The sequence below is a fragment of the Thamnophis sirtalis genome, unplaced genomic scaffold, assembly GCF_051295495.1.
Source record: "Thamnophis sirtalis isolate CommonGarterSnake01/CBP01778 unplaced genomic scaffold, rThaSir2_p1.2 scaffold_3, whole genome shotgun sequence".
NCBI classification, from domain to species: domain Eukaryota; kingdom Metazoa; phylum Chordata; class Lepidosauria; order Squamata; family Natricidae; genus Thamnophis; species Thamnophis sirtalis.
The window spans coordinates 54,358,811-54,370,980 of record NW_028261383.1 but is presented as its reverse complement, the minus strand read 5'-3'; the positions used below and the strand labels follow the sequence as shown (position 1 = coordinate 54,370,980).

General features: G+C 38.6%; 1 protein-coding gene across 2 annotated transcripts in view; it reads left to right on the top strand.

The window, feature by feature from the left end:
• The window catches only part of SUMF1 (sulfatase modifying factor 1), a 70,188-nt gene that overhangs the window by 27,286 nt on the left and 30,732 nt on the right, over positions 1-12,170 (top strand). For both annotated transcript variants that reach the window (XM_014076143.2, XM_014076142.2), the window contains one exon: positions 9,633-9,715. In XM_014076143.2, the coding sequence (XP_013931618.2) occupies positions 9,633-9,715 (83 nt within the window). The remainder of the gene's footprint in view (positions 1-9,632; positions 9,716-12,170) is intronic.

Here is a 12,170-nt window from a genome sequence, read left to right as displayed (position 1 = left end):
ATTACCTTTTGAGGCTTTCTCTCCTTATGGAGGGTGTCAATGATGGTTTTCTGCACAACTGTCAGGTCAGCAGTCTTTCCCCTGATTGTGATTGGAACCCTTTGCAGGTGTTATGGCTTAATTAGCTGATTAGAGTGGGACACTTTGAGCCTAGAATATTGCACCTTTTCACAATATTCTAATTTTCTGAGATTGTGGATTTGGGGTTTTCATGAGCTGTAAGCCATAACCATCACAATTATGACAAATCACGGCTTGAACTATCTTGCTTTGCATGTAATGAGTCTATCTCATATATTAGTTTCACCTTTTAAGTTGCATTACTGAAATAAATGAACTTTTGCACGATATTCTAATTTTTTGACTTTCACCTGTAGTTTTAGAATTAGACGTTCTAGAGTGGTTGAGAGGGACAGTTATAGAGAAGGAAGGAAGGAAGGAAGGCAGGCAGGCAGGCAGGCAGGCAGGCAGACTACAAGGTTCATGTATGCATTCAAGATGGTGTCTGGTTTGGTATCATCAGTCTCAGGAGTGTGTCTAAACTGCAGATTTCACTTTCATAGCAATCATCATCATAGGCCTGTAGTTATTTTCTGATTGTTTGAAATATCTACCCCATGTTTTGGGAGTGTGATTGGGAAGCATGAACTTGCACTTACATAGTGTGGGAAATCAGTCATGCTAGCACTATCCCTGATAGTATGTTTTGGATCTATTTCTGTAGATATGGTCATTGTTTTTATGCAGTTATTTAAAAAATAAATCTGAGTTACATACTGCCCTTTTCTCACTGAGTCATGAGGCACCACTTGAGGCATTGTATCTGTTACACTACACACACACACACAAACACTTATTCATGTCGCGAACTACTGTCAAACATCACCCGGAAATGCCTCTATTGTATGTAGAATCTGAGCTTGTCACCTGTCCAGCCATTGTTTTTTGTCTTGAACCGTGAGTGCTTTGTCCTGTTTTGGCACTGTTTGCAGGTGGGCTGGCTTGTACAGGCAGCAGATGATTTTCACCGGCAAGCCAATGCAGTTGCCATGGCGGCAAAATGCTGAAGAGAAGTAGGTCATTTCAGTGTAATTTTGGATGTGCTTTGGAAAGCCTAGCTGGGGAAAACTGCATAAAAGTGAACACCTAAGATATTCTATCTTGTAAACACTCATTCCTTTCAGCCAGCTTTTACGACTGTATCTTTCTGATTTGGCACGACAAAAATACTTTTGTCCTTGCAGGCAAGGCCCCCACAATGAAATAAACAAGATTGAATGGTTGTCTTATTTCCTTTAGATAATTGGAAAAAAAAAAGAATTGGGACTGAAAATAGCAGACTAGTTATACCTTAAATATCAGGGTGTTTTAAGGCTCAAAGGTGATAATTAACTTTGTATGTATTGAATTTGTCCGGTTATTGGAAAATCAAGTCCTATTTACCAAGTAACAAAGAATTTATCTTTTCTCTGCGCTATTTCTACCAAGGAACTGCCTTTTTCACCAGTAGCTTAAAACATTTTTAATACCATTATTTTTTTATGATAGCTCCTGAAAGTAAACATTGCAGAAGATCATCTAGGTAAAAAGTTGCCAAAACAAAAGTGTCCTTGTTCCTAGAAGCACGTGCAGTTTGACCAATAAATAACAAGAGATCTACATCTATAACCTCAAATATAAAGTTATACAGCTCTGGCAAGTCTGAGGAAGATGCAGTTCAGTCACTGACATAGAAAAATGACCAGTGGGCCGTGCTGAGGGAAAACCATTCCCTACTCAAACAAGTTCAGTTGCTCTTAAATATTCTTTGTCAAATTTTGTGTTCCACTACTTAAAACCTGGCAATCTTCCATGTTATTTCAGGGTTATAGCATAGAGTAAAAATTGCTTGTACTACTGATCATGGTATCCTGTTTTAATAGTTAGGATTGGGCAATTGTTTCGGGTCTGATGTTCGGCAACTTCAAAATCAACTGAGAGTTCCTTGGTGTTTCTGTTTTAGAGGAAACAACCTCTAGTCTAGCATATTGAGCAAATATTAATTGCCAGATACCAATAGCTGTGTACTTATGGATGCATTTCTTAAGCCAAAAATCCATCTATTTCAACATTCTGTTTCCAAAGGAGTCAGATGGAGGTCTCTGAGAAGTCCAGAACCGGAGATTTACCCAAGTTTCATTTGCTTTCAGTACTGTCAATAGTGTAATTTACCAAGAGCGTCTCTGACTTGGTTAAACATAAAAATCTGTTATATAAACATGTGGTAACTTTAGCTGTGATTTTAAATACGTATGTTTATTATATTTAAATCCTGTTTTTTTCTGGGATCTGAAGGCAATGAGTTCTTGAGTTTTCTTGTTGTGATTGATCCTAGTTTTGAAAAAAACAAAGTTGGGTTAAGTACAATCAATTCTTAAATGTCTCTCTTTTCAGTTTTCAACTGCTAGCTATTCCTGGTATTTTTGGGAGTTAAGTGTAATGAGATGAAACAAAAAATTAACTTTAAAAAGACATTTTCAACTTGGAGACGCATATCAATTAACAAAAAAAAACAACCTAAAAGTATTTTCTTGAATTTGTAAACAACTATCTAAGTGAACACCGAGTTTCAGAACAAATATGCCACAACAATATTCATCCCTTTGTTAGTGTAATACCATGACAATCTTTGATTAGGCTGATATGATAATGATGGCATAGCTCCTGACATTTATAAACTCACTTTTTTGCTGGTAAAGGCACAAAAAGCTGTGCCCTATGTCTTACTTATAATAAAGCCTTAGATTTAAATTGTACACTTTTCAAAAGAGCAAAATTATTCTTTTACAATGTACTGTTTGTACATTACTGTACAAACAGTAAAAGATAATTTATTGTTCACCTGAGGACATTATGTGTCTGTTATTCTCATTTTCTAAATGGAGAATAGGAGCAGTGAAACCAAGAGAATGCAATCACCTCTACTATCATATATTACATGTACATTAAATGTTGTTATGACAATGACAAACATGACAAAAGAGCAAACCTGGCTTGGGAGAATTTTCTGGGAAAAGTGCAGACAAACCTGTAGGTCTTGATCTCAAGTCAATATATGACCCAGATGTTGCAAAAACATTTGTTGTGTCTGTAGTTTATGCTAGATATTTTAGGTATTCATCTGAAAGCATATATACAGTAAGTTTATATAGATAAAGCTATAAGTTATGAGCAAATAGTTTCAGGATCTGACTTATGGTTGCAAACAAGTGGGCGGAATTCACATTTCATATTCATAATTGTCTCCCTACTAGTAATTTCTGTTTATTGCAGATGTATGCTATGAATAGAAACCCTGGTCCTCAAATTCTGTGATGCTTAAAATTTGAATTTTCAGTAAGAAATCACTATAACTTTAAAATAATAAAGGCGTTAAAACAAAGACACTGGATTAATTTAAGAAGGGAATATGCTATACTTAAAAGTCCAATGTTTAAGGCAGTAAGTCAGTTTTTGTTCGTTTCTAATGTATTATACTCTTATCATTTCCTTCATCCTTAAGAACAGTGTTTTTCAACCTTTTTGTGCAAAGGCACACTTTTTTCATGAAAAAAATCACGAGGCACACCACCATTAGAAAATGTTAAAAAAATTTAACTTTGTGCCTATATTGACTATATATAAAGTAATTTTCCCACGGCACACCTTACACTATGTCACGGCACACTAGTGTGCCACGGCACAGTGGTTGAAAAACACTGCTTAAGAACACAGTATAGAGAATATTGTTGACTTTTACATGATGTCAAGTCTTTACTGATTTGGTCATCAGTCATTTTATTAAATATTTAACTGTTAGACAATACTGTTATCTTTGCTAATTACATTCTGTCTAGGATTACAACCTACTTTGGATTGTAGGTAGTCTAGTGATTTTTTGGGGTAGCATCCATAACTTCTGTGATAAACTTTTAGAGAGTTTTCCATTCAAATCCTTGAACATATATGTTCTATAATGAATTATCTAAACTTGTTCAGCAGCATTATTTCATAGCCCTTCCTTAAATTATTCTGGTTCAATCATTCAGTTATATTACTCTTGCAAATCAAAATAGCTCTCACCGGTAAAATGTACAATGAATTTAAATCCATTTAACATATTGGACAAGTGTGGGAAGGTACCACCACCATAAAAGCAAAATAAGACCAACAAAAAAGTTCCATCTAGAGATTAAAAATAATAACAATTTATAAAATCCCCAAGGCGAAGTGAACATGTTGCTGAGACATCTTAACATGTTAATAATGGAATATTATACATTTATTGGAAGAATCAGATGTTGCAAAAATAACTAAATTTACTTTGTGGCTTGGGAAAATCTCAACTAGGGTATTTTCCACAGAACTGTTATTTTATTACTATAATAAAAAGGCCCCCTTCTTGTTGCTTCTTGCCTACTTATAAATGGCCAAGGAATCTAGGGATGTCTTGAGAAGATGAATGGGACAGGTGAGAGGCAGACAGTTCTCAGTGTAAGAAGAACATGCTTAGCATCATCACATCAGTTTAATTTGTCTTCCGTAATACTACAAAGGTATTGTTTAAATGCTACATTTTGTAAATCTTTCTACCTCCATTCCTCTCCCCTTTTATTTCTCAGTATAGGTTGCACTTTTTATTTTGCTTAATGAAAGAGCAAGATACTTATGTGAAAATCCATTGAAGTCAAAAAAAAAAAACTTCTAACATTTTAAGTGAAGCTAGATAATGTCTTAATACCTTATCAATGTGCTCAAGAATGTCATTTAGTGATGTTGATGCCAACAATTTTCTATATTTGAAATACATGATAAAATACATTGGCAATTATGAAAGCATTTCCCCCCCAAGATTTGATCTTGGGCCCTTTAATAAATCATAAATGTTAAAATGCAAACAATCGAATGATACAAAAGCATGCAAAGAACAACCTTGAGTAACAGAGTGTATTTTTAATGCTAAATTTCAGCCCTGAAATGTAATCTTGGAGCAGTGGTGGGTTGCAGGCCGTAAGCCCCAATAAGTGCATACTGCCAGAAGCAGCAGCTACTGTACCGGAACAGTGCTTTGGAGGGCCCGCCCACCTGGCCTTGTTCCTTACCTGTATTTGAAGGAAATGGGCCATCTGTGCACGCATGCGCAGCATATGGTTCTTGCGTGACACACCACCGAGCATCTGGAGCATCGCAGGTGGTGGGTGCGCATGCGTGTACAGTTTTTTTTTAAACCTATACTTAGACAATTGTATTACTTTGGAATTTGGAGAGGGAATTACAGCTTTTAAATCATGCAGATACTTTGCATCCAGCTGTTTCTGATTTTTCCCCCTCCAAAAAATCTACAGTTGACAGGCTAGCTTGATGAATCTCTGACTTTATATCTCTTCTCTTCTTTTATCTCTTCTCTTGGTAAATGGAGGAGGCAACATCACTTGTATTTTGTCTATTTGACAACTTTATATCATTTGTCAGGAAAAGGCTCTCATGTTCTAAAAAAGCAACAGAGAAGACTTCCTGATAACAGGTACTTCTCCATATAGCTATTCAGTTGTTCAAGCAGGAAACTTCCCTAATCAAACTTGGGAAGGCCAGAGGTTAAATCAAAAACTTGAATGAACTTCTACAGTTCTGCTTCTCAATTTGATAGTACTGGTGAACATTCTATAAAGAGTACATCTCTATCAGATCTTTGTTTTAGGAATCCAGTAGATGCCAGAAAAGAGATGTAGAAAACAGTAACTTCTGTGATGTCTAGTCATTTGGATTTCCGCAGCTCAAATCTGGTAACTCTTCTAAAGAGTAGTATTGGGATCATGGATAATGAAAAACATATATACTTGATAAGAGTTTAGAGTTCACTCCACTTTATGTTTGGCTCAAGATTTAATGATAATAAAAAATATGGGATTATTTCAAATGAGAGATCTGTCAATAAAGGAGAATATTTGTAGTTCAGTATTGAAATGGTTGGGGGGGGGGCAGAGTCGACCCCTAGGCCCCCAAATTATGGGGTGCCGCAGGGCTCGGTCCTGTCCCCCCTCCTATTTAACATCTACATGAAGCCGCTGGGTGAGATCATACGGCGGCACGGGATTAACTACCATCAATACGCGGACGATACACAATTGTATCTGTCCGCCCCGTGCCAACTCAATGAAGCGGTAGAAGTGATGTGCCAGTGCCTGGAGGCTGTTAGGGTCTGGATGGGAATGAACAAGCTTGTACTCAATCCCGACAAGACTGAATGGCTATTGATGTTCCCTCCCAAAGATTGGCAAACTATTCCATCTCTCAGGCTGGGGGGGTGAAATTATACGCCCCTCAGAGAGGGTTCGCAATTTGGGAGTCCTCCTGGACCCACAGCTGACTTTAGATCACCATTTGTCGGCTGTGACCAGGGGGGGTCTTTGCCCAGGTTCACCTGGTGCACCAATTGCGACCCTACCTAGACCGGGAGGCACTTCAGATAGTCATTCACGCCCTCGTCACCTCAAGACTGGATTACTCTAACGCGCTCTACATGGGGCTGCCCTTGAAAAGTGTTCGAAGACTTCAGCTAGTCCAGAATGCAGCCACGCCAGCGATTGTGGGTGCACCCAGGTACACCCACGTTACACCTATCCTCTGCGAACTGCACTGGCTACCCATTGGTCTCCGGACACGCTTCAAGGTGCTAGTCGTAACTTATAAAGCCCTGCATGGCATCGGACCTGGGTACCTGAGAGACCGCCTCCTGCCAATTACCTCCCAAAGACCGATTCGATCTCACAATCTTGGCCTTCTCCGGGTTCCATCAGCCAGCCAATGTCGGCTGGCAACCCCCCGGGGGAGAGCATCCTCTGTTGTTGCGCCAGCCCTCTGGAATGAGCTCCCCATGGAGATCCAGACCCTTATTACCTTCCCGGCCTTCCGTAAAGCAACCAAGTCTTGGCTGTTCTGACAGGATGGGGGCTGTTGAAATATCCAGCCCCGCCTCAATTGTGAATGTTGTGCATTTTTAAATTCTTTGTATTGTCTTATTTATTTCCCTTTCCCTGTTTATTGTGAGCCGCCCGGAGTCCTTCAGGAGTGGGCGGCATACAAAACTAATAAACAAACAAACAAAATAAACAAACAAATGAGGGTTCCTTTGTGCTTTCTGAGTTTGGTGGTTTTCTTGCAGATGTTTCATTATCCAAACTAGGTGGTAGTCTAGCATTGATGATGTTACCTAGTTTGGGTAATGCAATGTTTGCAAGAAAACCACCAAGCTCAGAGGGCACTAAGGACCTTTCAGAGATCTATCAATGCTGATAATTCTGGTGTCTTACAGCTACCAAGATACATGAGCATGATCTTTAAAAATTAGTACATAGGTCTGCTCTTTTTTGTTGTATCATGGATCAAGGCAATTGCTAAAGAATATATTCAACCTCTCAAATATGATATCAAGCACCTGCTATAAATCATAAATTACACAAATGGGTATTTAACTTACACAAGTGAATTATAGTTTTCCCCAGTGGTAGGGAAAGGCTAGCTGCTTAAGGTTTCATTTTGGAGAAGAGGACAGGGTGAAATGTTATACATAAGTACTTTTTTCTATCGATGTGTAATGCTGCTTAAGTTAATTTTCAGCTCATCTGTATGCTTTTAGGTAACATCATGAGACTTTAAAAAAATGTTGTGCATTAAAAAAGCAATTAAGTTCCTTGATTGTAAGAGAAGGGTTGTGTGTTACATAATCTTGTTTTTAATCTTTTCCCTAATTAGCACAAAAGCTAATTAAAATCTTTTCAGCATTCTGGGGAAAAAAATTGAGAGTTGTATATTTAAGCATTTATCTTATTTTTAGAACAAGCAACTTGAAACATAGATGATAAATAACAATAAATAACAGTCACTTTAGCAAAAAGCAAGTTTAGAAGCAAGTTTCTATTAATCATAACAATAGATTATGTGAGGATTTCATTATTTACAGTAAGTGATATCCATGTTCTCTGTATTGCAGCACAGAGTATAAACCATACATCATATTCTCCGCCTGTGATCTTTGGAACTGATGAAGCAAAGAATTACAGTATTTAAAATTAATAGTTTTTGAACCTTCATAGCTGAAGAGAAAATCTGAAATGTTATGCCAGTAACATCTATCTTTGAATGCCAGAGTGCTTTTTGAATAACTCTAAGAAACCACACTGTTGCATGTTGCAGTCTTCATTGTGGTTGCTTAATATTATCAAATCCCAAGCAGAAAATCTACATAGACCAGGGGTGTCAAATTCGATTTCATTGAGGGCCGCATCAGGGTTGTGTTTGACCTGGAGGGGGACCGGGGGGGCACGGTCAGCTTGATATCACTCCTGTCAGGGGTGCCTGTGGTGGTCCGGCACTCTGCTAGAGAAAATAGGCTCCTGAGCTCTGTTTTTGGCTGCAATGACCTCCTGAAACCCTCTGCCAGCAAAAACATCTCAGGAGGCACCACGGGCCAGTCCTTTACTGTTTCCAGGGTGGCCCCGCAGGCCAGATTTAAGCACCCCATGGGCCGGAGCACCCCGGCCCTTGAGTTTGACACCCCTGATGTAGACAGAGAAGAATGACTGTAGCTTGTTGTAGGATAATTGAAGGTGGTGTACAATAGTTAGAACATATGCCTATGCACATTGGTACTGGGCATAGTTTTCTTCAGCTGCTCTACTATTGGTTATGGAATGAGTGATTCCAAATGAATGATTACTAGATAATGGTACTTGGCCACAACATCCATGCTCATTAACCACAGGGGGCACAATAGAAACTAGTGAGATAACATACAGGCAGTCCACAAATTGACTTACAACTACAATTTGGACCAGAATTTCCATTGCTAAGCAAGATAATTGTTAAATGAGCCACATCCAAATTTGTGATCTTTTTTTGCACAGTTGTTAACAAATCACTGCATGTGAATCATGTGGTCATTATGTAAATCCAGCTTCCCCATTGACTTTGCTTGTTGGAAGCTGGCTGGAAAGGTTGCAGATGGTTGTCACATGACTTTGGAGTACCGCAACCATTATAAACACATGCCATTTGCCAAGCGCCCAAATTTTGATCACATGACTGTGGGGATGCTGGAACAGTCATACCTTGTGAGGACTGGTTGCAAGTCATTTTTTTCAGTGCCCTTTTAATTTTGAACATTCGCTAAGCTAGTGGTTGTAACTCGAGGACATCCTGTAGAGATATAATCACTGATATCCAATAGCATAAAGAAATTTCATAACTTACTCTAAATTGGAAAGCTACGTTTCATCTATGGAAGATGGAAGATTTATGTTCAGATACTGGCTTTTTCAGAAGCAAGTAGTTACACTTTCCTTATTTCGATAACATTGAAACTATAATTAATTTGAAGTGGGGTTGGTGGTAATTTTAGTTGGTTTTGATTAAATTGCTTACTGACAAAAAACTAGATATATGGCAAATATGTAATTTAGATGAACAGATGATCATGGAATGACCATCACTGAAAGCACCGAGTCATATGTGTCTTGTCGCTGTTTTCTTATTGCTAATGACAGCTGCCAGATATAATTAGCTGGATGGGTAGGCACTTCAGAAAAACACCAATATTTTCTTTGCCTGTGTTTTAGGTTGCAATTGCTCCTTGGTGGCTACCAGTTAAAGGAGCAAATTGGAAGCATCCAGAAGGCCCTGATTCTCATATCTTAAAGAGGTGAGCCCCAAACAGTTTCGAGTTTCTACTGGTATTTTACTGAAAATGTACCAAAATCGCTGAGAGATATTTTATTATCCTGAACTAAGCATCATTGGACAAATAAACACAAACAAGTTGGTGTTGTCAAAATAAAGGAACCTATCAAAGATCAGATTTTATTGGGGAGGGGGAGAGATTTCTTGTTAGAATTTTTTGTTAGATTGCCAACACAATCCTAAGCTGCATTAATAGAGGGATGAAATAAAGAGCATGTGAGGTATTAATACCGCCTTATAAAGCCTTAGTAAGACCACACTTGGAATATTGCATTCAATTTTGGTACCACAATATAAAAAAGATGCTGAGATTCTGAAAAGAATGCAGAGAAGATCAACAAGAATGATTAGGGGACTGGAGACTAGAACTTATGAAAAACAGTTGCAGGAATTAGTTGCAGTCTAGTGAAAAGAAGGATTGGGAAAGAATGATAGCAGTGTTTCAGTATTTGAGAGACTGCCACAAAGAAGAGGGGAATCAATCAATTTTTCAAAGCACCAGAAGGCAAGACAAGAAACAATGGATGGAAAGTAAGCAAAGAGAGAAGCCACCTGAAACAAAGGAGAAATTTCCTAATAGTGAAAACAATTACCGTATTTTTCAGTCTGTAAGACACACTCCCCCCCACAAAAAAAAGTGGGTGGAAATGTCTGTGCATCTTATAGAGTGAATGTTGCCAAAGCCCCACCCATTCGCCAGCCCCCATCCTTCAGCCATTTTCAGCCTCCGTGTGCCCCATTTTTGGCCCGTTCCAGGTAATGGGGATCGCCGCTGATCTGCACTGCCGATCACCGGTGGCGATAGTGGCGGCAATCCCTGATTCCTGGAACGGGCCAAAAATGGGATACATGGAGGCTGAAAATGGGACACGCCAAGGCAGTGAAATGCGGGGCCAATCCCCACAGCTTGAAACATCTGATCAGCAGTATTCCGGGACACTGATCCAAGCGCCAATCAGTTCCTCATGCTAAATCAGGCTGCAATAATGTGCTGAAGCCGACCAGGCTGTTTGCTGTTTGCTGCAAGGACACTAGCCAGATGAATACCAGTGAATGCTGGGAGGCAAATTATTTTTTCTTGTTTTCTTCCCCAAAAGCTTGGTGCATCGTATGGTCTGGAGCATCTTATAGTGCAAAAAATACAATAACTAGTGGAATGGCTTGCCTTCAGAAATTGTGGTGCTCTATCACTGAAGGGTTTTAAGAAGAGACTGAACAGAAACTTGCCTGAAATGGCAAAGGGTCTCCTGCTTGAGCAGGGGTTGGTCTAGAAGACCTCCAAAGTCCCTTCCAACTCTGTTATTCTATGAAAATCCCAAAGCTTACCATTTGCTGGGACAAGTAGCAGCTGATGTTTCAAAAGTTGAGATTTCTTGAGATATGCTACATCCCCTTGCTTCTTTTTATATGTAGGAGGGGGGGGGGTCCTGTAGCTTGCTAATCACTAAGAAGAACAATATTTTGATGTTGGAAAACATATTAGGGGTCTCTGTTCTATATCTGATAATTTTGGTTTTGCTTGCTTGCTTCTCATTACAGTTTCAGTAAATAAATACAAAACATACACTGTACATACAATATATTGATTATGGAGGTTGCAAAGATACAGGTAGTCCTTATGATAGCACTTGAGATCAAAATTGCCATTGCTAAGGGACATGATTGTAAAGCATGACATCACATGAATGCGCCACTTAGTGATCACAGTTCCTGCAGTCCCAATTGCTGTTGTTAGGCAAGTACTGCACATGTCATTAAGCAAGGACCTCACATGATTGCAATTTCCAAGTTCTTCCTCTCTTTCCCTTTGACTGCAGTGAATATTGGAAATCATAGTCATGTGACCGTGACTTGCTGTGTCATTATAATTGCAAGGCAAGCACTGAGTGCCTGGATCATGTGATTGTAGGGACATTGCAACAGCCAAAACTCAAGGACTGGTCATAACTATCCCCATTCAGTGCCATCACAAATTTGAACAGTCACGGAAAGAGCGGTCATAACGCAAGGAACACCTGTATTCAAATTATGGGAAGGTTGTATTTTCGCTTTTCATTGCAATTTTAAGTTAGACGTTAGCTATTGGTATATACTTTTTTTTTAGTGAATTATATTATCACATCGCAAATATAAATTAGATTTCATTTCTACTAATCAAACTACAGAAAACCACAGAATATAACTAAAATTATAAAGTAAATATAAAAAGGTTGAAAGGTTAGAAATATGTGTGCATTTGTTTATACAAATAGATTTTCTCCCCAAGTTCAGAATCCCACCCTATACCTCTTTTTATTAAAATAAAGCAGAACTTTTAATATGAAGCCCTCATTTTTCCCCTGGATTTATTTTGGAGAACTATAAGCAGTGAAATGGCCTTCATAATCTGTCATTACATCTTATTAATCAGTCTCTTC